The following is a 25,505-nucleotide window of genomic DNA, read 5'->3' as shown; positions in this document are numbered from 1 at the left end:
ATTGTGAGAAAGCTGGAGAGGGGAAGTGTTCCTCTTTAACAAAAGACATATGGACCAGCTGAGCCATGCAGTTTGACAGTGTTAATTTATTAAGAATCATGTTCTCACACATGCTGACCAAATGTTTATTTTCCAAGAGGAGACACTTATTTTTACATTATATGTAGAGGGGGGGGGGGAAATGTATGTCTACTATTTGTGTGGAAACTGGTGCAAGTTAAGGCTGTGAAAAGGTTTCAAAGCTTGTTAGCGATCAGGAGAAATACAAAAAATCCCAGAAGGTAAAATTTAAAAACAAAAAAAACAAACCAAGCAAAAAAGCTAAACTTTTGGTTGTCAAATTGATTAATATCAGAAATTAGATTTTTGTGATTTTTTTTTTTTGTATTTATTTTTTTTAGATTTTATTTTAATGAAGGCCATTAGCGCCCAACCCGAGTAGAAAGCCTTCTACCAACTGGGTCAATCGTCATCATTCCATGGCAACTTTTATCTCCTGCTCCCCTCTGTACTGCAAACTGACACCAAACACAAACTACACCTATAACTTATCCCATAAACACTGCATTAAACACCTCCTCTTTGTTCTTGTACACACACACAAACATGCAACAAGCCTCTCGCTGCTCCCCCTGCCGTTGCCTTTCCAAGAGAGTTCAACATTATCTTTAGCTTCTTGGAGCCCCTTTATTGTGTGCACTTTCACACACACAGGGCCCCAATTTGAACAGAGGGCTTCTTTCAGTGCCTTACAAAACTATTCAGGCAATGGTTCAAACTTTAAAAAATTCTTAATTGTCATACAAGAGAAGTTAACCACTGTGTTAAAAAAAAAAAACAAAAAAAAACGTAAAACTATTCACTTTGAAAAGCCTAACAGACACTTAATGGTAAGGGAAAACAGGAACAGTGCGAATCTGTAACCTAGAGGCTTTTTATAGGTATGGAATTAAGACGTTGGGGTAGTGTATAATACAGCGAACCCCACTAATAGGGAGCGAGCCTTGCTACAAATAGCGAAAATCTGTTAGTAATTGACCCCCCCCCCCCAAAAAAAAGGTTTATATGTGCCTATAGAAGTCACAAGAAGGTGAGAAAGGACCAGTGTCTAACAGAAGCTCCTCAACTCACTTTAAGTTACTTGGAATATACTTTGCTTTGTTGCTTTGGCCTGAGCACGAAAAATGTGAATAACGGAGGATAGGTTCCCCCCAAAAAAATCCATGCCGAACTAGGAATATGTGGGGGTTCCACATAACCGTATTTACGTTAGCATCTGCTTGTTATGGTATTTAATGATGAGTATAATTCAGACACTTTCCTACAATGCAGTAAATTCAATTTCTAGTTCCGTGGTTATCATCACACGTTTTTACTTGACCATCGCTGGTACCCTAATGTGTGGTGACATTGCAAAAAACACAAAAAGCCAAAGAAAAAGCAAAATATATACTTATGGAGTTAATGTTTGAGTGATTTCCAAAAGACGCGTGTGATGATTTTTCAGGGATAATTATCCAAATTGCACCACTTTAGGAGTAGGTGTGCACTCTCATCATGCCATTAGCCCATTTTACTTTTTGCCTCATTCTCTCTCAGGAAAAAGCAGTGATGGGCTGACATGTTGTGACTCAGGTCCAGGCCTTTCCCCCTCCCCAAGGAATGGGTGTGCCTGGATGTCAGCCCAGCAAAGACTCACCGGTGAGTCTTCCTCATCCTTTATTAACGTGCTGCAGCAGGTTGAATCAAACACTAACAGTACAGCTTCACTATTTTTATGTTTTTTATTATTTAAGACATTTTGGGAAATGGCACTGTGGCAACACAATGGTTAGCACATCTGAGGACAGGTTAAATTTTACAAGATTAAAGTTGAATTATTATGAGTATAGACATATAGACCAAGTATTCCAGTTTTGTGGAGGTCAAGTGTTATGTGAATGTCTTTTATAGTGATGTCTGCAGAGACACCCTTTGTTTACATGGTGACATCATGACTCAAACATGCATGCTGTGCATGTTGTGCAGTCAGTGTCAGCATTTGCTATGAAGGTGATGGCTTTGAAGGAACCTAGAGGCTGTAAAAGGTTCCATTACACAAATGGTGTAATTATATGAAGAGTTGAATGCACAATTTAAAATTTGCCTTTGATTCTTCAAAATAAACTAAGAAGAAAGGTTGGTTACCGAGGCAAGGATACACGGCTGCAACGGGACACCAACAACACACCGTTGACAGGATCCATAAAGGTTAGCGGAGAGGAAATATCAGGTTGCTAAACCAAAACAATGACAACAGACGGACGCTATGCTGTAATTTCCCACCTTTGCATCTGACAGTGCTCAATGGTGAAACCCTACCCTAAGAAGTCCAGAAAAACAAAAAGAAAAATCAACAAACGGCAACAATCATCTCTCGTTGAGATGTCACTTTCTGCACAACATTAAGACTACGCTGAGGTGTATTTTGTTTGTCCGACCTCTTATGAATTCAGTGATTTATAATGGGTTTTGTTTGAATTACTAGTCGTGTAGCTCATATAAATACGGAATGCACACTTCAACATTGTGGAGCGATCGCCTGTCAAAAGTTGACTGGAATGCTAATCAATGTTAAAGACCAATTTTCCACGTAACCAAGATCATCTTCAGAAAATTAAGGTTATAGTAAACCCCTGCTATTCAGGTGTATAGGGATCGAGCCCAGCCACAGTTAACAAAAAGCCGTGAATAATTGACAACTTAAAACGGAGATCATAAAGCATCAATGACATGCTTCTAGTTTATACACAATCTTGAACCCATGTTACCGAAACAACTGTATTAAGTAGTTGAAATTTTCAACACAAACCAACCAACTCCACATGAGGCTTATCAAAAGTATTAGCTAGCATACTAGCCTGAATAGCCCGCTAGCACAAACTGACAAGACATCACACAAAGTCTCCAAGCATTTTACAAAAATGCCATTAAGGCATTAAACTCACCTTTTGAAGAAATATATGCAAAGTATGATGGCAAAGTAGACTACATGGGCTATAAGGCGGCTGTGGCTCAGTAGGTAGAGCGGGTTGTCCAGTGACCGAAGGGTCACTGGTTCAAATACCAGCTACGACTGTCCGCATGTCGAAGTGTCCTTGGGCAAGACACTGAACCCTAATTTGCTCCCAGTGGGCCTGGCATGGCAGCAGTCGCCCATTGGTGTGTGTGTGTGTGAGTGGGTGAATGTGAGGCTTTGGGCACTGTGATGGTGTCGATAAAGCGCTATACAAGTGCAGTCCATTTACCATAAGTAGCTGCATCAGGGAATAAGCAGAAACATACTTACAGTTTTACTTTTGACTGTGCATGAGGTGCCAATAAAACAGGACATCTCAAACACAGATGAGAAAACCCGATAAACTTGAATTGCTTTAGCCTATGAACACAAAAGAAAGCAAACAACTGGGATTTTCTGTGAACAACAGAGGACAGGTAGGTTCTAAATAAAACAATAAAAAAAGAGAATCAGCAAATTTACATTACATTTATTTGCGTGGTTCACTGTGATTACGTTTTTCCACTGGGAAGAGCCAGTCATTTATTTGAGGGGAGGTGTTAATTTGTTTAAGTGGATGACACACCTGGTGTTTGACACAAATTCAAAACAACAAAACAAAAAAAATAGTCTAATTTTACACCTGGCTTTTTGTTATATACAAAATACAAATGTTTCAAGTTTTGCTCTGTGAGAAAAAAGGCAGTGCTGTTTCATTTCATTCTGAGTGACTATGGAGAGGGCAATCAAAAAGATAGGAATGTCAAGTATGTGTGGTCAGTAGTCCTGAGAGAAAATTCTGAGACTTCCGAGTTGGGATGAGACGGCCCGGCTTGGCATTTACACAGAAGGAATGAAAGCCTTGTCAGGACGCTGCCAAAATTCTCTCTATATCCACAACCACCAAAATTGTAAATTAAATAATGTTCTAGCTAATACATAGGGCAAAATGTGAGAGACCGGAGCACTGTTTTGGAATTCAAAAATAGATCATATAATGCATAAATGAACGAGAGCAGACAAAACACACGGTCAATTGTATTTAACCTCGTGACAATGACCCTCTGACACTCCACCTTTGTGGCTCCTCAGCCGCCCACTCAACCATGAAAGAGCAACAACGGCACAAGGAAAGGGGTCTGTGAGTAGGGGAGTGAATATAAGACAATAAGGGACTAAATGTGAGTGACACAGTTCTAACTCTCGGTGCCCTCTGACCTGTGAAGACGACCCATCTGACTAAGAAGCCAACAGCGAATTTTTTTTTTCCCCTGCTAATTTATATTACTGCACACTACAGGCTATCATTTTTCGGGATTCGCACCGGGTCCGGTGCGAGATTCCCGCAGGATGGGAGTGAATTTCACCATCAATCATGGGATTGGGCAGGAGCGGGAGCGAAGGTTATCAAGAGCTGACCTCTGCTTATTACAGTTGTAGGTGTCACTGTTGCCGCTTCTTTTCTTCCCATTCATCCACTCTTAAACCATGTACTATCCGGCAGCTTTCCAAATGAATTGCCTGATAAAAGAAAATTAGGGACACGACAACTCATGACTATGCTGCTGAATAGAACAAAAGAAGAAAAAGGTTAAAGATGTGATGCAAAGTTAATGTTTAAGTGCAATGACTGATTTTGTAAAAGGCCACTGAGCTAGTTATCAATGAATAACACTTTATTGCCCTGATAAAAGCAGTGTTAACTTGATTGTAGGACGATTTATCTACGACAGACACCATGACACCAGAGGAGGTGAAAATATCCCCTAAAATATCCTTCACCTTTAGGCTGGTCGATTTGTCACAAGCTGCCTTAAATCAAGCACTAGTTAAGAAAAAAGCCTGATGTCAAAAATCACTTCATCTTCCATATAGTCCCGCTATTGTCCGCCTGTTTAGAACCTGACTGCGTCATGTTACGCAGGTTGAATCAACACGCCGCAGGGCGGCAAGAAGCATCAAAACACACCCAGCCCAACCCAAATTTACACACACGCACACACATACACTCAGTCAAATCACCTCCCACCTTGTTGGCCGCTGGTGAAGTTTAGACAAAGTGCCATCGTGCTGCGTCTCGAATTTCACTTGCCATGGCCCTCTGGCAAGCTCAGACTAGTTTCGACTGATAGACTAAAAGCCTTGTAAAATGTTTAAAATGTTACTGCATACTCGGACAAAGATGGCTGCCAGTCATTGTCTTAGTTACTGCATGACTAACTAAGACAGGTAAAGCTAACAGACTGTTTCCAGCAAATCTACCACCCCACAAGCAAGACCTCGCCAAATCTGCTAATGTTTGAACAACCCATGTAAATAAAGGAGGGAATGAGACACTGTGTGCTTAATTTCTCTCTCTCTCAATAAACAGACAGGACTGGAGTGAATTGTGTGCATGTCAAGAAATCTGAAAGGGTAACTTTTTTTTAACCTTATCTTTTGTTATAGTTCTTGTTATGAAGAAAGAGAAGAAAATAATACAGCATAATATGCTAAATCAAAGGTTATACAGACTCTGCGTTCAATCAGACTATTTAAGATTAATTTTGTATGTCTTTTTCACACTTCCAACTCATATGCACTACCGGTCCAAAATTTCAAAAATTTAGTTCTTTTGGAATTGTGAACTGCATGAATTTCAATTTTAAAAAATTTAGGTGTTCAAAAACCTTTGACTGGTAGTGTACTGTATGTGTGAACATGCCTAAACTAATCTGGAACTACAATGGAACCTCTAAAACTTAAAATGTCCTTAAAGGTGGACATTTAACCAAAAGTCACTACAAAGTAAACTGCTGCCATCACATGAGACTTAAACTAAGCAAGCATCTAAAAAGATACTCCACAAGTGCGTTTTTCCTTTTCTTTGGCTTTTTTGTGACCACAGAAGGGTAGAAATTGAAAAAAGTACAAAGAGGAAAAGTGTGATGATGATGATGACCACAGAACCAGAAATGGTGGTGCAAATCTATATGTCCTGGCTACATAGTATAATATGGCTCAAGGGACAATAAGTCAATATTCATTAAAAAAAAAATAAAAAAAAATAAATTAAAAAACTGAAATTTAGCTGTGCTTACTCTTTATGTGAAGAGAATGACAGTGGGACCAAGTTGTCCCGCCGGTTTTCTGCCTTCAGAGGTAATAGCCGAGCCTTAACGGTAGCCTGTGTGTATGTGTGAAGTTTAACACCTGACAATCATCTCCTGTCTGACAGCAATTTTATAATTATATTATATTGCAATTCCAGTACAGTGTAAACCTTTTGGGGAGTGCGTCAATCACTCATGGATTTTTGCTGTTTGTGGCTGAGCTCGGTCCCTATCCCCACGAATAGTAGGGATTGCCTGTACGCCAATTCACCGAAACACACTCACTGTAAATTTAAACTACAGGGAAAACGACAGTGAAAGGAGTCACTATTAAATATGATGTAAATATGATACATTAGAAGTGTGTCCATCATTAAATAAGCAAAATAATTGTAGATGGCGACTTGTGGAGTAATGCCATGGTTAAGTTAATTTAAATCCATTTGGGGGAGGACTCAGCCCAAGCCACCTTGACACCATGTAACATTTAATGTTTGCGTCATTCATGTATTAGTGTTTACTTTTGTGTTGTCACTGCATGGTGTTGACACTCGTGAAGTAATTTAAGCGTAATTTGGCTTTCTGTTCATGTGGATTGTTTCATGTGTTCCGTCTGATTTAGGCATTAAATCAGAATTGGGAACCTTGGACGTACAGTGTATATCCAGCCTGAAGCAACATTTTAGACGTCAACTTGTTGTATAACACAGTAGCTGCACGGGCGTGGTAATAAAAATAGTGGCAATGCTCCTGATTGCAAGATGTAAAATTTGTAACGTGCAGCACCGGCCTCGACAGGTTTGGGCCTCTCCCTACGGCACACACCCAAAGCACAGTTACTAATGCTTGTCACAGGTGAGAGCAAATAGGTCGATGCCTGTCGGTGTGGTTGGCGCTCTAAACTGGCCGGCCGCTAGGCTGGGTCACCGAGCTGGCTGGTTGACTCACTAGCCTATTTCCTCCTGCACTATTGTGCGCGCATTGTCATGAGACAAAAGGGGCCGCACAACTAAACATGACAAAACAATAACACAGCGGGGAGGTGTGGGCCAGGGGGGAGGAGCAAGGAGCTGGTTTTCAGTTGATGCGGGACAATGCATGATGGGATACCAGCTGCTGACACGCGAGACAAGCTGCGCCTAAACATTCCCAGGCTGCCAATACACAAGTGAGCATTTTTGTTAGAGACATTCCAAGTTGCTGGGACACAAGGCCCAAATTGTTCCTATACATGCTTGAAATCTTATCATCAGGAATCATGGATTATTCACAGAAAATTTCACATGCAAAAAAAGCTTTCTAATTCACTTTTTTTCTTTAAAAAAAAAAAAGGAAAAATACAGTGGTGCCTTGCGATATGAATTTAATTGATGTGACCACGCTTGTAACTCAAAACGCTCGTATTTCAAATCATCTTTCGCCATATAAATTAATGGAAATGCCATTAATCCGTTCCAGCCTCCCCGCCAAAAAACATTTACATTTTTTACATTTTTTTTTTTTTTTTTTTACATTTACATACATTTACAAAACATTTACAATGTTTTTAGTAAGAAAAATAGCATACTATAATATTGTACTTTATAAAAACATACAATTATGCCATGATCAAAAAGAAGGTAAAGAAATTGCCACATTTTTTGCTTTAATTCAGTGGGCTTTGTGCTGCTCCTTCTGGTGTGCGCGCCTTGGCTACCTGGGGGCAGTATAATAGAGACATACGGATATACATGAAGACAGTCATTGCTTCTCAATTAGCCGCAGCAATATTAATTATTAGTCGTTCTTCAGAGAGGATAAAGAATGCAGTGGAATCTCAATTTAACGGATCCGGAAATAGGGGACTTTGGATTTAACTGACGTAAAATAGTGTCCGGTTGGAACGCAAAACGTCCCTTTGTAACGGACAAAGTCCGTTAGTTCCAGAATTGGCTGCTGCTGTTTACTGGTGCAATCACCAGACAGCGACTGGTATCCGTATTTCCGGGATGTGCCGCTGTTCTCACAGATAAGGAAACTAGATCCGGCGAGCAGACGTGCCTACGTGCTGGCCATGTTGGCAGGGGCGACGTTCCTATCAAAGGCAATGGATAGACATTCGCTTAGAGTCATTGTAGGCACGCAGCTCAAAAGGGCTCTCTCGTATCTACGTATTCATATCTATGGCTGTTTACTCATGTTTACTCGTCGTGTCTTGTCTCTCGAACATTCTATACTGATTTTGGTACAGTATACCTTTGTTCTTTTGTCAAGCCCTTCTCTATGGCAACCAATCATAACGGAGGTGGGAAAAGGAAGCGCGCTAACCTCACAGCTCATATCATAGAAAGCGACGCCAATTCGCCACCGTGGCACAACAACTTTCTTCCACCAGCACACCACTATCAACCCTCCCAAGCACCAGCGATCATGGCACTTTCATGGCACTTTAATGGCAGTACTACACCATCACAGCAATCTGTAATGATAAGTTTAGGTCAACTTTTAAAACATTTTCAGGCTTTTTTTTTTTTGCATTTACATAAATTTGTACTGTACTGAATGTTTTTAGGCCATGAAAAAAGTGCATCAAATTAATGGACAAACGACTTTAACGCCAACCCCTAACCTCTATTAGTCCGTTAAATTGAGGTTACACTGTGAGTATTGTTATATTATCTGTTTTGTGTTCCTCCACCGTTTGTGTTCAACTCTCCTATTCAATGCCGTTTTGCACTTTGTTTGCATTAAGCTAAACGGACTTGTGGTTATTTAAAATACACCTGTAAGTAAAGCCATCTGGGAGTGGCAATAAGCAGGGTGAAACATTGTTCATTATATCTTCCAAACTGCTGCTTGTTGTGAGGTGAGTTGAGTTCACTCACTGCCAAGATAAAGCCCTTGCATGACAAATTTCTGCTCACAAGTCAAAGCACAAAATCAGCTGAACGATGGCTCGTATCATGAAAAACCCGTTAGTTGGGTGACTTATATCTCAAGGCCACACTGTATTCTAAAATGTAGTCAAGAAATTATAATGTACAAATGTTTAGCATGCATTATAATTCATTCCACCATTAAATACCATTAAAAAAATATTTAAAACAATATTTTCTACATACTTGTAATTATACTGTTTTTAGACATTGTCAATGTTTTGTACCTTAATACTTCTTTGTTACTTTCTTTGTTTTAACCCGAGTAATTGTTTTCAATCAGTATGTGATTTTACTGTCTGTATATGTGAGTTATTGGAAGGTTGATGGAATGTCCATCGATCTTTTGTCTCTATATATTTACTGTTGATTTTCACACTAAACGAAGTAGTAACTTTTTGTCCTTTTTACATTTAAAAATAAATGCTTAAAATGAGTAATAGAATAAACATTTAGTTGCTGCATTGATTAATTAATTTTTTATTTCCAGATCTAAAAATCTGAACGAATATTAAAACCTTTAACTGCTTTTTTCTTCAGTTTTTTTTTTTTGGTCTTGTTTTCTAGCATAACATTCTGTGTTTACGCTCAGCTTTCTTCATCTCACCGCTTGTCTGTCTCGTACGCACCCGCTCGCCCTAGTCACAAGGCTGCTCTGCATTTAACTGGCCGAGTTTTGTCAGGTGGGAGGAGTTACAGCTCAAACGATTAGGCTGTTTTTACGAGAGGAATCACATGATAGTAGTCGTCAATCTGCTGCTGATATTTAGCATTGCTGGTGCTTATTTCATTATGACTACTTGTATGATGTATATTTACAGTTAATTTTCTACATACAGCGCAAAGCTGCTGACTATTCTTGCTACTTAACTCAACAGTCACTTGTTTATATAGTATCTGTTTATTTATAAACTACTGTCCACGTTGCTGCTGTAAAACAGTAATTTCCTCACGGCAGGGCTAATAATGGCTGATTCAGTTCTAAAAGAGCAGTACCGGTATTCTCTGAATTCTGATTTATGTCAGCACAGGTCCAGCCAGCAGCAGAGAGGGCTGCTGAGAAGGATTTTGGCCATTTCTTCCTAATCTCAGAAGGAATTTTACATTGAGCAACACCAAAAACCTCCCATGAATGGCGAGGAAAAGAGATATGGGAAAGACGGACGCTGGACGTAACCCGACTCTACAAGTGTAGGCAGGCAACTGGTTGAACGGCAGCACTGGTGGCAGTTGAGTTCGGTTGTCGGTCAATTTCCTGCCATGTACAAATGCACAAAGACAACTATTGTTACGTCACAAAGCAGCGTGGAGGCTTATAGCTGAGCAGAACATTGCACCTTGGTTGATACACAACACAACCCTAATCGCATAAAGCAGTGTTTCCCAAAATGTGGGTACAATGTACATTTTTGTTGAAAGTAAAATGATATAATAGATAGTAAAGATAAGATGATATTCATCATCAAGCAAGCAGGCACACCATTTTTTGGCAAAGTGCTTTCTGTTGTTTGTCGTATTCATTATCATTAGTTTATGTAATGGCGGCACGGTGGACGACTGGTTAAGAGCGTCTGCCTCACAGTTCTGAGGACCGGGGTTCAATCCCCGGCCCCGCCAGTGTGGAGTTTGCATGTTCTCCCCGTGCCTGCGTGGGTTTTCTCTGGGCACTCTGGTTTATTCCCACATCCCCAAAACATGCATGCTAGGTTGATTGAAGACTCTAAAATGCCCGTAGGTGTGAATGTGAGCGCGAATGGTTGTTTGTTTATGTGTGCCCTGCGATTGGCTGGCAACTAGTTCAGGGTGTAGCCCGCCTCCTGCCCGAAGATAGCTGGGATAGGTTCCAGCACGCCCGCTCCTTGTGAGGAGAAGCGGCTCAGAAAATGGATGGATAGTTTATGTAATAGAGCAACTATTCCCAACCAGTGTGCCAAGGGACAAGAGTGTCAAGAGAGGCGTGCCGTGGAAAATCATCCAATTTTACTTGGCTTGGCTTAAACTCCGTCTGTGGCCATTTATTAAAGTGATGTATGGGGGCCCAGAATCTGGTGTTACACCCCTGTGTATCGACACTGTCGCTGTCAGACACAGTTCAGAAAACGGTGTGGCCCGACATTTGGAAATGTCAAACCTGTTCAATATTCATTCATTCTCAATACCGCTCATCCTGTTCAGGGTTGCGCGACGCTGGAGCCGATTCCAGCTGGCTCCGGGCGAAAGGCTGACTACACCCTGAACTGGTCGCCAATCAGTCGCAGGGCACATACAGTGCGGACAACCATTCGCAATCACATTCACACCATCACTGAGTGGGAACTGAACCCACGCTGCCTGCACCAAAGTGAGGCGAATGTACCACTAGACCATTAGTGATTCCCTGTTCAATATTTACGATGGCAAATCCTCATGTGTAGTCGATACTGAGTTGCACAGAGCGAAGGATTTTGTGATTGTGACGTGAAACAGAATGATAGCCAATGAGGAGGCCACCTGAAGCTCGTGCTGTTGCAGGAGACAGGAGTTACTGGTGTATTGAGTTTCTATAATGTGTCTTACAAGTCATTCCCTACAGTGTAAATGACATTTAACAGTTAGCCTAGCTTCTATTTCTTCTTCTATTACGACTCCTTGTTCTTCGTTGTATTTTCTACCCGGTGGCACCATACTGCTTTTTACAGGTAAGTCTTGTTACTACAACAGACATCTGTTTTGGGAGAGAAAACTCATGATTGTCAGTGGAGATATGGTTATGAGTGCGGAGTGCGGTGTGCTGTGTTGGTCATCTTGAGTACTCTTTAACAGCAGTAAAAACACATACAATGTTTTTCCTTGTCATCTGTGAGGTCTCTCACATTTTAAAAATCAGTTCCAGTTACAAATTGGTATGCGTGTACCCCGCTTCAAGGCGCTGGCATATACACAATCATTCATACATACTCAATGTGCCTTTTCAGCGCACTTTTAGGAAGTCAAGAAGAAAAATAAACTTACGCTCTTCTTCGTTTGCATGAACAAATGACGCTGCTCTTGACAGAACATCCAGTGGCGTCTCCATGGTGGAATGCCTGCGGGACAGTGCATTGCGTTTAAGTACGCAAACACACAAAACATTCAAGTGTGTGATTCAGAGTCCTTCCAGGCCACAGCTACACACAATTCCATTTAATTTGAGTGGTGTGTGTGTGCTACAATATTGGTATTAGTTTTTGGGGTGGGAAACCTGCACGTTAGGTTCACTCAAGGCTCATAGGTGTGAATGTAAGTGTAAATGCTTGTTTGTCTATACGTGCCCTGTGATTAGATGGCGACCAGTCCATGGTGTACCCAACTTCTTGCCCAAAATCAGCTGGCACATGCTTCAACTGACACATGACCCTAATGAGACTAAGCGGTATAGAAAATTGATTACATTTATGGATGAATAGTTTGCACTGCATCATCATCCTGAGAGCTGTTTCTCATACTTTGGCTCTCTTGTAGCCAGACAAGGTCACCAAACTATTAGGAACACCTCTGAGTATTATAAACTACAGCCACAACAATAAACAAATTGTTAAATGTATACTACTCAGACTGTATCAGTCCAAATTCAACATTATCTTTGTAATAATACCACTCTTGTATTGGATTTCAGTGCCCCAAATGTTTATTGAAATGCATGAGGAATTGAATAGGTTTCAACCTGTTTTTATTTAACATTTTTTTATTTTTATTTTATTTTTTAGTTCTAATAGAACCTTTTCGAGCATTCTGTCCTCCAATATGGAGCTGTGTGCCCCTGCAAAGTTATGCAACATATTTGTGGATAAAAACAGACCATTCTGACTGCATTCTTCAAATGCCTTCCTTCTTATTATTTCTCACAAGGAGAAAAAAAAACTACAAGAACGAGTTTAATACTAACTTTTGTTACGCGAGTAAGCTAAAAATGAAAGCGACAATACAAGTTGCGTACGCATTTCTACGCAACCCACTTACCCAAAAGAAACCGGCTTTAAATGATTCTCGTTGAACAAAACAAAAACAACAACAACAAACACGTCTGCGTCACACACAAATTTTAAAAACAGACGTTTTACGTTTTTGGGCCACTACCATATAGCTTATATTTAAATTTCACTCCCACGATGTTGTCGGTTAATTATCCACCGTATCGTCCATTATTGTTATCCCCGTCTCAAAATGTGATTCAGTGTGTCCAACACGTTAAAACGTTTTAATCTCAAATCTGCAAGGCACAATATGACAAATTTACGCTCAGAAGCACATACCTCCTTTAAGCGCCACTTTGGTATCTTCCAGTAGTATAGCGTCCACACACTGGGAAACAAATAGTAAGGGGAGGAAAAGTGTATATTCCAGAGAGATACGAAGCTTAATCCGCGGCTAAACGGCTCCGTGGGAGGGAGGACAATAGTAGTAGCTTGAGCTGTCGGTTACCAACTTGGTTGTAAACGAGGAAAAGGAGGAGCAGGAGGAGGAAGGAGAAGGCAGGAATGCCTGGAATGATGGAATTCAGTTGCTAGCAGGTGGCGAAAGTGACGCACGCTGATTGGTGGAGCCGCGAGACCATGATATCATCATAAATTATGCTAAGGATCTTACGTCACGTCCTCTGAGGCGTCACCGCTGCTACTGTACATTTTCGGGCGCGTTCCCCACAGTTGGAAAGTAGGATTTTATTTTATTTTATTTTTTTAAACGAGATTATCAATCACGATTTGAATTGTGTGTCAATATTGACCTGATTGTGCCGTTAACGTTCAACCATACGGCTGGTTGAGGTTGTCAGCCACATTTCTCATTTTTTTTTTGAAATAAAGTTGGACATTTCCGACTTCTGAACAGTTTGCAATGCAGCATTTCATGTGAAGCCTTTTACCCAAAAAATTACAGTCGTACTCCAACGTGTTTGCTAAATTGTGGCATGTCATAATAAATATTGACATTTGTAACCAATAACAACAGCTTTTGTTCGCAAGTTTGACAGTAAAGTGCAGTATTTTGGGGGGAGAGGTGACTACAAACATTTTAATGGCTGCAAACGAACAGATGTAGCAATTTTATTTATGGAATTAACAATCCATACATTTTCTCTACCATTTATCCTTATTAGGGTCGCAGGTGAGCAGAAGCCCAGCCAATCACATGGTAAATATAGACAAACAACCATTCACACTCACATTGACTGCTAAGAATAATTTCTTAGGGAGTCTTCAATTAATCTAAAATGGATGTTTTTTTAAATGTGGGAGGAAGCCGGAGTACCCGGAGAAAACCCACACAGGCGCAGGGAGAACGTGCCAACTCCACACAGGAAACTTGGCGAAAATTAAACAGGATAGATTGCTTGCAGAATTCCAAGGCAGAAATGATATTTAATGTAAATGGTCCTCGGAGGGGCGGCACGGTGGTCTCCGTAGCGCGTCTGCCTCACAGTTCTGAGGTCAGGGGTTCGATCCCCGGCCCCGCATGTGTGGAGTTTGCATGTTCTCCCCGTGCCTGCGTGGGTTTTCTCCGGGCACTCCGGTTTCCTCCCACATCCCAAAAACATCCATGGGATTGACGACTCTAAATTGCCCGTAGGTGTGAATGTGAGTGCGAGTGGTTGTTTGTTTATATGTGCCCTGCGATTGGCTGGCAACCAGTTCAGGCTGTACCCCGCCTCCTGCCCGATGACAGATGGGATAGGAACAAGCACGCCTGCGACCCTAGTGAGGAGAAGCGGCTCAGAAAATGGATGGATGGATGGATGGATGGTCCTCGGAGGGCCGTACTAAACTGATGAGAAAGTAAGATGCGACAATCAAACAAATGTTTATTATTAAATATTGTGTACATTTGTGGGATTTTGAGGTTTTTAAGAATAAAAAAAGATCAGATTGAGGGCAAGTTTATTTCCTTGTTTATCACCTTAGAGTGGTAACAAGTTTCCCCTTTGTAGAGTTTATGGGCCTCATTTACCAACTGTGCATACAGACAAATTTGTGCTTAAAACGTGTACGCACATTTGACGCACAAACCTGTGATTTATCAATATGTTCGTACTTATTTTTGATCGTACTCCGCGAACAAATTTAGAACATCCTCAGACCATACATACTCAAAAATACTACAGGATCAGCCATCGTAAATACGTCAAACATTTTTTTACCCAAAATACGCAAAGTATGAGAACAGTCATTCATAAAAACAGTTTGCAGATAATAACTCAAACCAGGAATCTGGTAATGTTTACTGTCCTAAATAACAATGAAAAGGGCACTTCTCATCACTTTAACCCTCGTCCCATTGAAGCGCTTGTACAGTATGACATGCATTTGTGTCCGTCGCCCGACATTACAGCCAACGAGGAAGTACAATCAGACCACTTGCATTTCTGAGTTTTTTCATGGCTTCAGTATTCTGTCTAATCTCAACGACAATTTGATTTATATTTTCTGTGATTCTGCATGTGCAAATGTGAATATATTCATCAATCCACAGTACACGCCGCCGCTGGCATGGTTGAATTGTGGCGTACTCTGGTCCGCATATGGCGTGTATATTTTCTTTCACTTCCAACACTAACTTTATTAATTCTATCAACTACAATGCCTCTTTGTGGTGCTATATCTATTCCTTGCTATGTATACAAACAATGTATGCAGTGTTTGCTCATTCTCGGTTGTTCAGTGTCTTTTTGTATGTTTTGATTAACATTACTGTCATATGTTGTCGGTTGGTGTTTAGCAAGCTTTCTGATGAGACCAACTTTTTGAAAATAGGAAAAATATTTAGAAAGTTATCAAACGTTTGGATCAGCCATGTTGTGACTTCAAGCTCCACACATTGGCTGAGATGGGAAATAGGTTTACGCAGACTGGATGTCACGGGCATGAGCAAGCAATATAATATGAATTCTCATTCATTAACATGCACACAATGGTGTGAAGAAAATTGGCTGGTACGCACGTCATGAGTCTGACAGTGATTTTGTGTATACGCTCAACTTGTGCGCAGAGTGAGAACATTTCTACACATTTATTAGTGAATGAGGCCCAATGTGAGGAGAGTGTGTGTGAATGTTCAAGTCCAGTTCATCATGATTTAAGACAAAAGGATGATTGACAGATTCCAGGGACAAATGTGGATCAGGAGGTCTGGGAAACAGACTTTTTCCTCCTCCAGCCCTTCCACATCTTTAGTAGTTTCTTAGAGCTATACGACACAGTCTTCCACATTCCTGTGAGGAAGAAACAGACCAAACCGAAGTGTATTCAACATTAAGTATGATTATAAACAACAACAACAAAACTAAAATCGCCTATGTTTAACAAAACACAAGAAAGAGATGCTTACCGGCAGTCGCGATGCCTTTGATACTCTGTGTTATACTGGATGATTTCACAATAGAGGAGATACCTGAAGAACATATATAACAAACAGTATATGGTTAGTTAAATTAGCCGGTGGTGCCTTCGCGCAAGCGCCATTCATTTGCAGTCTGGACGAGAAGGGGTGAACATTTCCTGCTCTGGAGGGAGTCGCAGATTCTCCCCCCAAAATTTTTTTTTATTTACAATTTTTTAAAAAGGCCAGATTTGTTGCCAATTTTTTTTTTTTTTTTTTTTTCACTACAACTCAAAGCCCTTAATCCAGCCCGGTTCAAACAGAAACCCTACTCTGTGTAGTCCCGTTCATCACCTTGCTGCACAATTGCTCCACAGTCAGGGTCCTGAGCCATCTGCAGCAGGATCTCCTCCACGTCCCTGTTTTTCCCCGGGGGGTCCACCACCTTGGTGATCCTCTGCTGCAGAGTGCGAGGCAGCGCCATGAGCTGGACGAATTGACCCTCTGGGCTTTTGTCGATCTGTACGAAATTCAATGACTTTACATGAACCACAACTTAGTTTGATACTGAAAATGTTGTCTTTTTAGTAAGAGAAAATAATTTGTACTGAGGTGACACTTTCTTTGTACTGAGCTGACACAGTTTTTTTTGCTTTTTTGCTGTTGTTGATGGATAATGTGTGATAATAACCATAAAACAAGAAATTACACTTACTTCAACACAGGAAAGTGTTGGCTCAGTAAAATATTACCCATACAATCAAATTAAGTAATAATAAATAAATATTAACTTGACAAGATCCTTGACAGTCCTCATTTTAATGAGCTATACATCTATTCTCAATAGTTAAATTTTAATCTTGTAAAATTGCATAAAAAAAATATTGTAGTACACCTTTGTGTTTACTTTGCGCATAATTAATGGTTTCTTCTTGTAATAGTCCATCCATCCATTTTCTACCGCTTATCCGAGGTCGGGTCACGGGGTCAGTAGCTTGAGCAGGGACGCCAAGACTTCCCTCTCCCTAGCCACTTCCTCCAGCTCTTCGGAGGGGATCCCGAGGCGTTCCCAGGCCAGCCGAGAGACATCGTCTCTCCAGCGTGTCCTGGGTCGTCCACGGGGTCTCCTCCCGTGGGACGTGCCCGGAACACCTCACTAGGCAGGCGTCCAGGAGGCATCCAAATCAGATGCCCCAGCCACCTCATCTGGCTCCTCTCGATGTGGAGGAGCAGTGACTCTACTCTGAGATCCTCCCGGATGACCGAGCTTCTCACCCTATCTCTAAGGGAGAGCCCGGACAACCTGCGGAGGAAACTCATTTCGGCCGCTTGTATCCGGGATCTTGTTCTTTTGGTCACAACCCACAGCTCGTGACCATAGGTGAGGGCAGGAACGTAGATCGACCGGTAAATCGAGAGCTTCGCCTTTTGGCTTAACTCCTTCTTTACCACAATGGACCGGTACAAAGTCCGCATCACTGCAGACTCTGCACCGATCCGCCTGTCGATCTCCCGTTCCATTCTTCCCTCACTCGTGAACAATACCCCAAGATACTTGAACTCCTCCACTTGGGGCAGGATCTCCTCCACACACAGCCCAAGCTGTGTGTGGAGGCGAGCCCGACTATATCTAGTCGGAACTTCTTGACCTCACACACCAGCTCGGGCTCCTTCCCTACCGGAGAGGTGACATTCCACATCCCTAGAGCCAGCTTCTGTAGCCGGGGATCGGATCGCCAAGGTCCCTGTGTTTGGCCTTCGTTACCCTTTCGGGCTGTGCCCGGCCGGGCCCCATGGGTCCAGGCCCGGCCACCAGGCGCTCGACTTTGAGCCCCACCTCCAGGCCTGGCCCCAGAGGCGGCCCCGGTGATTCACGTCCGGGCAAGGGAATACGTCTTCCTGAATTGTTTGTCATCATAGGGGTATTTGGAGCTGTGCTTTGTCTGGTCCCTCACCTAGGACCTGTTTGCCATGGGTGACCCTGCCATGGGCATAAAGCCCCAGACAACTTAGCTCCTAGGATCATTGGGACACACTAACCCCTCCACCACGATAAGGTGACAGCTCAAGGAGGGGCTTGTAGTAGTACCTCATACAATTCTGACTATATTTGCATAAAATTAATCACGCATCTAAAACATTAGTCTCAAGTCTTTTTCCATGACAGATCTTTGTTATTACAAATTGATATATGTAAAAAATATTCTTGTAATATTCACTTTATTTACATAAAATAACAAGATTATTCTATTAGTTATTACTGTACTACTACTACTATTCTCGTAGTAGTACAACTTTTTCTCATATCATTACAACTTTATTCATGATAAAATATGTATTATTTCTTGAAATATTATGATTTTAGGCTTGTAACTGTACAACTTGAGCCTCATGAAACAGCTTTTGTTGTAATATTATGACTTGCCTCATGCAACAAAACGTGTTTTAAAATCTGTGTAATATTCATATTTTATTTACATAAAATTACACATTTCTTCTTTTAGTATTAGGAATTTATTCTCGTAATGGTACGCTAAAATTATCATAGCATTATGACTTATTCAGAAAAAGTAACTGTTTCTCTTTATATAATGGCTTCCGCTTAGTAATAATGACTTGATTCTCCGAAAATGAGAGCTTTTGTCGTAAAATTACAATGTAATTCATGTATGATTCTTGTAATATTCATTTTGGCCAGAGGTGAAGTTTAATGATAGCCTCAGAACAGGAAGTGGAATTTACTACCACACAAGAAGGTGTCAGCTCAGTACAAAATGTGTCACACTAGTAATTAATGGACACATACGCCTTTAGCAAACAGATGCTAATTTACAGTAAATATTATGTATCTGAGTGTACCTCCAATTTTCCTTGTTGGGGCTTGTAAACTACTTGTGGGCAGTCCCGTAAGATGTTGCTGTAGAGAATCCGGAAGTGCTCCATGTTGTCGTTGACGATATTGGCCACCTTGGCTTTATCTTCTCCAATCACCATCCTGAAATCACCTTGAGGGGACCACAACACAATGTTTTCCTTGATGGATCACAACTCTGAGGAGTCGAGCAGCTTCAGACAAAGGCGACCGCAGTGGATGTTTTGTCTATTTTGTGAACATGCATTAGGCCCGCCGCACACCGAACGAGGCGACCCAACTGTTCTGCAACTAGATTTCATGAGAGGCTGACAGCTGGCCACTAGTATTGCTACTATTTTAAATTTGAATCGCAAGTGAATGGTGTTGCAACTCTGCAGATGTAACGGTCAATCAAAAATGCCATGTTTTATCACATGAGCTTTCACAACAAAAATTACATTTCCAGGTATGAAGCGAGATTCAGCTGGCTGCTGCCAAGCTGTACCAATACAGTATACAGTACATACTGTATATGTGTTTTACAATAATAACAACTCTCTATAATTTCATATGTACCTGTGGCTATAACTCTCTATAATTTCATATGTATCTGTGGCTAAAAAGCGAAGCGTGGAGAGCTTCTTTCGCCGAAATGCATGTGAACTTTCACAACAAAAAAATTGCATTTCCTGGCATATGCAGTTTCAAAATAATACTTGACATAATTTATAATTCCACATGTACATGTGGCTAAAAAGTGAAACCTGGAGACTCTCTGTCGCCGAAATGCACGAGCGCAGTCAATAAATGAATGAATCTCACCCGTTTCCTCAGACATGGCACGCCGCTTCTTCCTTGATAATCGTGTCATGTTGTTTGTGGTTCAATAAAAAAGTAAAGTACAGAATATGTGGTGCCTCAAAACGTTATTTCCTGATAAGAACACCAGAAGTCACAGTTTTTCCATTGCATCAAGTTGGGAAATGTGTGAGATATGACTGAAACTAACGATTATTTTATTAATGGGAGCAGTCTCTGAGTGTGACGCACCAACGGAGTGGGTGACTGACGTAACAACCACGCAACGCAGCGGGTGACTGACGTAATAATCACGCAACACAACAAACAGATAATGAAATTCCTTCCTAACATGTTGAATAATTGATTTTTATCGATTTTATCGAGTCGTCGTTGCAGGGTCAGTCGCCAGGCGGGCAGGTGTAAACCACCGACTTTTCACGTTGGTTGTTTGCGATTGTCCGGATAAGTCGCGTTTGGCCGCCTCGCGTAGCATGCGGTGGGCCTTACTCTTTAAAAAAGTCCAACTCTATACAGAGAATTATTGGAAACATGTACCGGCATAAGAAAGACCAGCTATCTGCAGGAAAAGCTCTTCCTCACTGAAACTTTCAGGCAGCATAAGGAATGAGGCCGTTACAGCGCTCTTGAGGTTTCCCACTAGAGCGGCACGTAGCTTCCCATTGTCGCCCTGCACCAGCAATTTCACCTACAGAGGAGCGCATACGCATGCATGCACACATGACAGCAGTCCATTTATTCGAGGGAAAATGAGAGTATTACGACGACACTGAAAATAAAATAAAAAGTTAAATGGTGATGAAAAATTTAATTACGAGACTAAATATGTTTCTTCTGAGAAAAGTCATAACATTCCAAAAACATTTCTATCTTACAAGAAAAAAAAGGGACTCTAGGGGAAAAAAAAATAATATTAAAAGCCACAATGTTATCATGTAACAAGAATACGGTTATAATATTCTGAGTTGAAAAAAAAAGTACTATGTACATTATATAGATTCATTAAACACTTTGGAAAATGCTTTTCACAGGGAAAATTTGTGCCTGATTTGTTCAACAAAAATAATTGTCATTGTTTGTTACGGAATATTTTAGTTTCTAGAGATGGTAAATTAGGGTTTTCGTTTGCTGAAAACTGTAACCATCAAATTTATACATATATATATATATTTTTTAAATCATAAGATATTTCACTCTGAGTGTGTGTAGTGCATCTCTACATAACACTTCTCTAAATTCACTTTTTCAATTGAACTACCTAATTAAATTAAGCTTTTGACAATATTGTAATTTACTAAGATGTACCTGTATATGAGCTAATAAAACGACTTTTCCACATATTATAATGAGGCTTGCACAGTATGACTATTTGTGTATATTTAATGTTTTCATATTAAAACTTCATACTTCATGACAGAAACGTATTAGCAAGACAAGTCTTTTAAAATAAGTAATTTTTGTCATAATATTATGTCTTATGTAAAAGGTATTAATATGTTTTATCTTGAAACATTTAAACTTTAGGCTTATAATAGGATGATGACTAAGGATTAATTTTGGAAAACAAAAAATAATAGGTGCTTTTGCACAAATTTTACACAAACTTATTTGTGTAAAATTTCTAACTACATTCTCTTCTGGACTGTATTTTTTGCCCTGTTCATTGAGGCCCTAATACTACTTGCATATATCATATTGTATCCATGTACAGTACATAAAGATTGAGTGAGACTAGTGGAAATGAAGATACTGACCGGTTTGTGAAGCCGTCCTGCAGCATACATGGTTTTCCAGTGCATGAGGTCATCAATTATACACTCTGTACTAATTACGCCATATTTGATGATCTAGGAGGAAGAAATGCATGGATTTTTTTGTTGTTGATTCTTAATTTCTGAAAATGAGTTATCTTACCCGCCCGTCCACCGGCACCAGCGTGTTGTAGTACATAGCAGCCCCGTGGTCACTCTGTATGGAGCTGATCATGGCGGGCCCCAGTAGTTTAAGGATGGAGTAGTGTTTACGGTTCTGCAGCAAATTCATGGTGTGCCAAGTGACTGGATCATCCACCGCAAACACTAAGTCCAGCATATTTTTCTGAATGCAAAAACAGAAAGAGAGAATATCACATTGGTATTGAAGCAAAGGGAACAAGCATTCGCTTTAGTATATAGACTGTTTTACTGGCTATGGAGGTATAATGTTGCTTTATCTTTTACTAAATACACTGGCATGTCTCCTGCAACAGTAATCAGATTTCTTTTTATGTAAAAAGAGGGCCAAAAGTAGGTATACACTTGGAAAAAGGTGTCATTTTTTTATTACATTAAATTTTTTTTCCTGGCATCTTTTACTTCTTGGCTTCCTAAATTGCTTTAGCGTTGCTTTTTAATTTTGCATCTTTACTTAACTAATTATTTTCAAGAAAGCGACTTTTCTTCCTTACTTCCTTTGTTCCTACTTCCCCCCTTCCTTCCTATCCGACATCTTTCCCCTCAGACTTTTTTCCTGGTATCCTTTCCTTCCTTCCTTCCCTCCCTCAGACCGTCTTTCTATTCATTCATCCTTACATCCTTCCTTTGCTTAAACATTCTTTTCTGCCTTTCTTTATTCATTCACTACTTCCATCCATGAAACCTGTTTTTATTCATGCCTTCATTCTTCCGTTGCTTAAAACCTGCTTTTATGTCTTCCTTCCGGAGCTGCTTTCTTTCTTTCTTTCTTCATTTTCTTCCCACAGACCTTGTTTTGCATCCTTTCGTCCTTTGCTGAAAATTACTTTTCTGCCTTCCTTCCTTCAGCACCTGCCCAATACAGCTTTATAATCCATGTTCTTATATTATTTGGTAAATTATAGGTAAACAAGTCAATTTAAAAAGTGCACACCTACTTGGTCTATTATGACTTGTGTAAAAGGTATTAAAGGTAGTATATATTGGTATATTAGTGCCTTGTTTACAAACTGTGTGTACAGTTGTTTCTTGTTACCTCCATTTGACCTTGGCTGGTTCCTTGCTGTTTGAAAACGCCTGATCCATAGGCAAAGGCTAAACTGATATCTTGGGGGAATTGTGATAAAATCCTTCTGTAAAGCACGCCGGTGTTGTGCAAAGCCGGTAGAGTCATGTTGTCAATACTTCGATTTGGCTCACCATCGACAACATACGATTGTTATGGACAAGAGAGTTGTCGGCATTAAATTCACAAAGTCACTTACAAAACGGATTAAACAGCATTTAGAACCGATTGGTAACACAACCAGACAACGCGCTGGCGTACATAATTGAATTTCTTTTTAACGTTTAACTACGTCCATTAGTTACCATTCGCTGTCAGCGTCGCGTATGGTGTACGTCATCACAGTTGCGCAGTGGGCGGAGAGGCTCATGGGATATGAAGTTCGAGCGCACGAAACAGGTCTGGAATGGGAAAACCGCGGATATTATGGCTGTCGTGGTAACGAATAGCTTCACGTCGAACGTATTATAATAAGAGATGGCGTGATATGCACACCGTACAGTTAAAGCTGTGTTTTACTACCCGAAGACGAAACCCGGGTAAGTTCATTGTTCGGCCGGCAGATGGCGGCTTTGAAGTGTAAATCTGGTTGTATTTGTTGCGATGGTGCTTGCTTGTTTGCCCATGCATGCGTGCTCTTCTATGCTAACAGTTAAGCATACGATTCTTTGTCAGGTTCACCCATAAACACCTGTTGTCTCTTAAGTGGTGACCGCTACCACATTAACTACGACCAGAAGAGAAAATTAGTTACTTTAACGAGTTACACAATGAAACCCTGAAAAATAAGTTAAACAAACGCCTTGGTTTAGCAGAATGTCGCTGTCTAGCGTTGACCATGTTAACCGTTTACAATGTTTTTTTCCAAGTGAGGTTTGCTCTTTTGAACCTTTGTAGCCATTGTGAAAAACTGTATACTGTAGTCTCTAAAATTGTGACCAGTAATGAACAGATGTTAAAGCTGGTAATGTAAAAGCAGTTATTACATGTTACATTTATTATACCAATGAAAAAGAAGAGCCAGCTCAGTAGTGAGCAAGTGGTTAGCACATCTGCCTCACAGTTTCTGAGGTTGAGGGCATGAATCCAGGTACCAGCCTTCTTATGTGACATTTGCATGTTCTCCCTGTGCTTAGTTGGAGGGGGGGTCTCCAGGTATACTCCGACTTCCTCACACATTACAAGAAAGAAAAAAAAAACCTGCAGGCTAGGTTCATTCATCTAAGTAGCAATGTGTCAAGAGTTCCCAAGAATGACAGTGTGTCAAAATGTTAAGTCTGGTTGAAATTGCCACTTCAACCTAAGTAGATTGTGCGAATTTTGAAAATTGGAGAATGGATTCTGGAGAAATTGAGCTTTATATGTCAGAGAAAAAAACCCATTTGGGGACTGGCCATGTGTTTTGTCTTCTTTAGAAAATCTGCTAAAAAAATAAAAAAGGCCACCGAGTAAGAGTAAATCAGCATGACTCGATTATTTCACAACATAGATCCTGAACCCTTTTGGGATATGATTTCCTAGGAATGTTGTCATGATAGAATTATATATTATTTGCAGTACTTTGCTGCCTACAAGTCCTCTAAAGCTAAACCATGCGTCTAATCCTGTCGCATATCTGTTTATAACACGTAATGGATATGTGTTTAAGATATGGAGAGAAAGAAATGCTTTCTCCCTCTCTGACAGCACCTATGAGCACACTGTGCAATGTGTATGTGAAAAACGGGAATTTTGCATGTTTTTGTACAACGGATTAGTGAAGTAGTTGTTGTTCGAAAACTAATATTATCAAACAGTACATGTACCCACTGCGCTGATGCCATCTCTGAAGCTGGGCCAGGATGGGCTCTGCCGAGGCCACAAACAAACAAAGCTGCCCACCTTCCACGCTTGTCCCAATTTTTTTCATTTGAGAGTAAAAGTAATTGTATCAGTTGAACTGAGCAGTGTAAATCCAGGCTTATATGAAAGCATTGCAGATAAAAATAACAATGCATTTATAAATAGACCATATTAACTGGTTTAAAACATCCTACTAAGTTGTCAAATCTGTGAAGTACTCATTAGTGTTCCATTGAATGTTCATATCAAATTAATGATTATTCAATGCTAACAATCATGACAGTTCGGGATGTGTCTGTTGTCCACCGTTACAACAGCCAAGGATGAGACCATGGAATCTCCCAAAAGGCCAATCTTCACCGGCGAATAAATATTGATAAGGTCACTGAGCACTAATGACTAATGAGCTCCCTCACTGTGGACACGTGCTTTGGTAATCAGTGATGTACCAGTGCTGCAACAAAACGCATTTCCACCCGGCATGGTGTCACAGAAGTGTCCAATTAGGGCTGCTTAAACTTGAGTGTTTATTTTTTTGGGGTGGTTTTCCTCACTGTATATAGAGGGAGTGTGGGAGTGTGGATTTCACTGTATAT

General features: G+C 40.6%; 2 protein-coding genes across 4 annotated transcripts in view; both read right to left on the bottom strand.

Annotated features, from left to right (window-relative positions):
- vgll4b (vestigial-like family member 4b) overlaps window positions 1–13,520 on the bottom strand; it is a 43,155-nt gene extending 29,635 nt beyond the window's left edge. Inside the window, exons 1-2 of one of the 2 annotated variants that reach the window (XM_061687306.1) lie at window positions 13,316–13,520; window positions 12,036–12,109 (exon numbers count right to left, since the gene is read on the bottom strand). In XM_061687306.1, the coding sequence (XP_061543290.1) occupies window positions 12,036–12,099 (64 nt within the window). In that variant the 5' untranslated portion in view covers window positions 12,100–12,109; window positions 13,316–13,520. Of the gene's footprint in view, window positions 1–12,035; window positions 12,110–13,022; window positions 13,031–13,315 lie in introns of those variants that run through there. The other variant, XM_061687307.1, reaches the window with a different exon arrangement.
- A 1,329-nt stretch (window positions 13,521–14,849) lies between these two features.
- Window positions 14,850–23,410, bottom strand: tamm41 (TAM41 mitochondrial translocator assembly and maintenance homolog). 2 transcript variants are annotated; one of them, XM_061687660.1, is made up of 8 exons: window positions 23,373–23,410; window positions 21,964–22,146; window positions 21,804–21,896; window positions 20,587–20,737; window positions 19,236–19,381; window positions 16,731–16,896; window positions 16,386–16,448; window positions 14,850–16,269 (listed from the first exon to the last, which is right to left on the bottom strand). In XM_061687660.1, the coding sequence occupies exons 1-8, from the start codon at window positions 23,373–23,375 to the stop codon at window positions 16,178–16,180; spliced, it is 897 nt and encodes a 298-aa protein (XP_061543644.1). In that variant the 5' UTR covers window positions 23,376–23,410; the 3' UTR covers window positions 14,850–16,177. The 2 variants fall into 2 exon arrangements, with proteins under 2 accessions (XP_061543644.1, XP_061543643.1); XM_061687659.1 differs by having other exon boundaries at window positions 23,038–23,382.
- Between the last annotated feature and the right edge of the window lie 2,095 nt (window positions 23,411–25,505).

The sequence above is a fragment of the Phycodurus eques genome, chromosome 10 (genome assembly GCF_024500275.1).
Source record: "Phycodurus eques isolate BA_2022a chromosome 10, UOR_Pequ_1.1, whole genome shotgun sequence".
Classification (NCBI taxonomy): Eukaryota; Metazoa; Chordata; class Actinopteri; order Syngnathiformes; family Syngnathidae; genus Phycodurus; species Phycodurus eques.
This window is presented reverse-complemented; position numbering and strand designations above follow the sequence as displayed.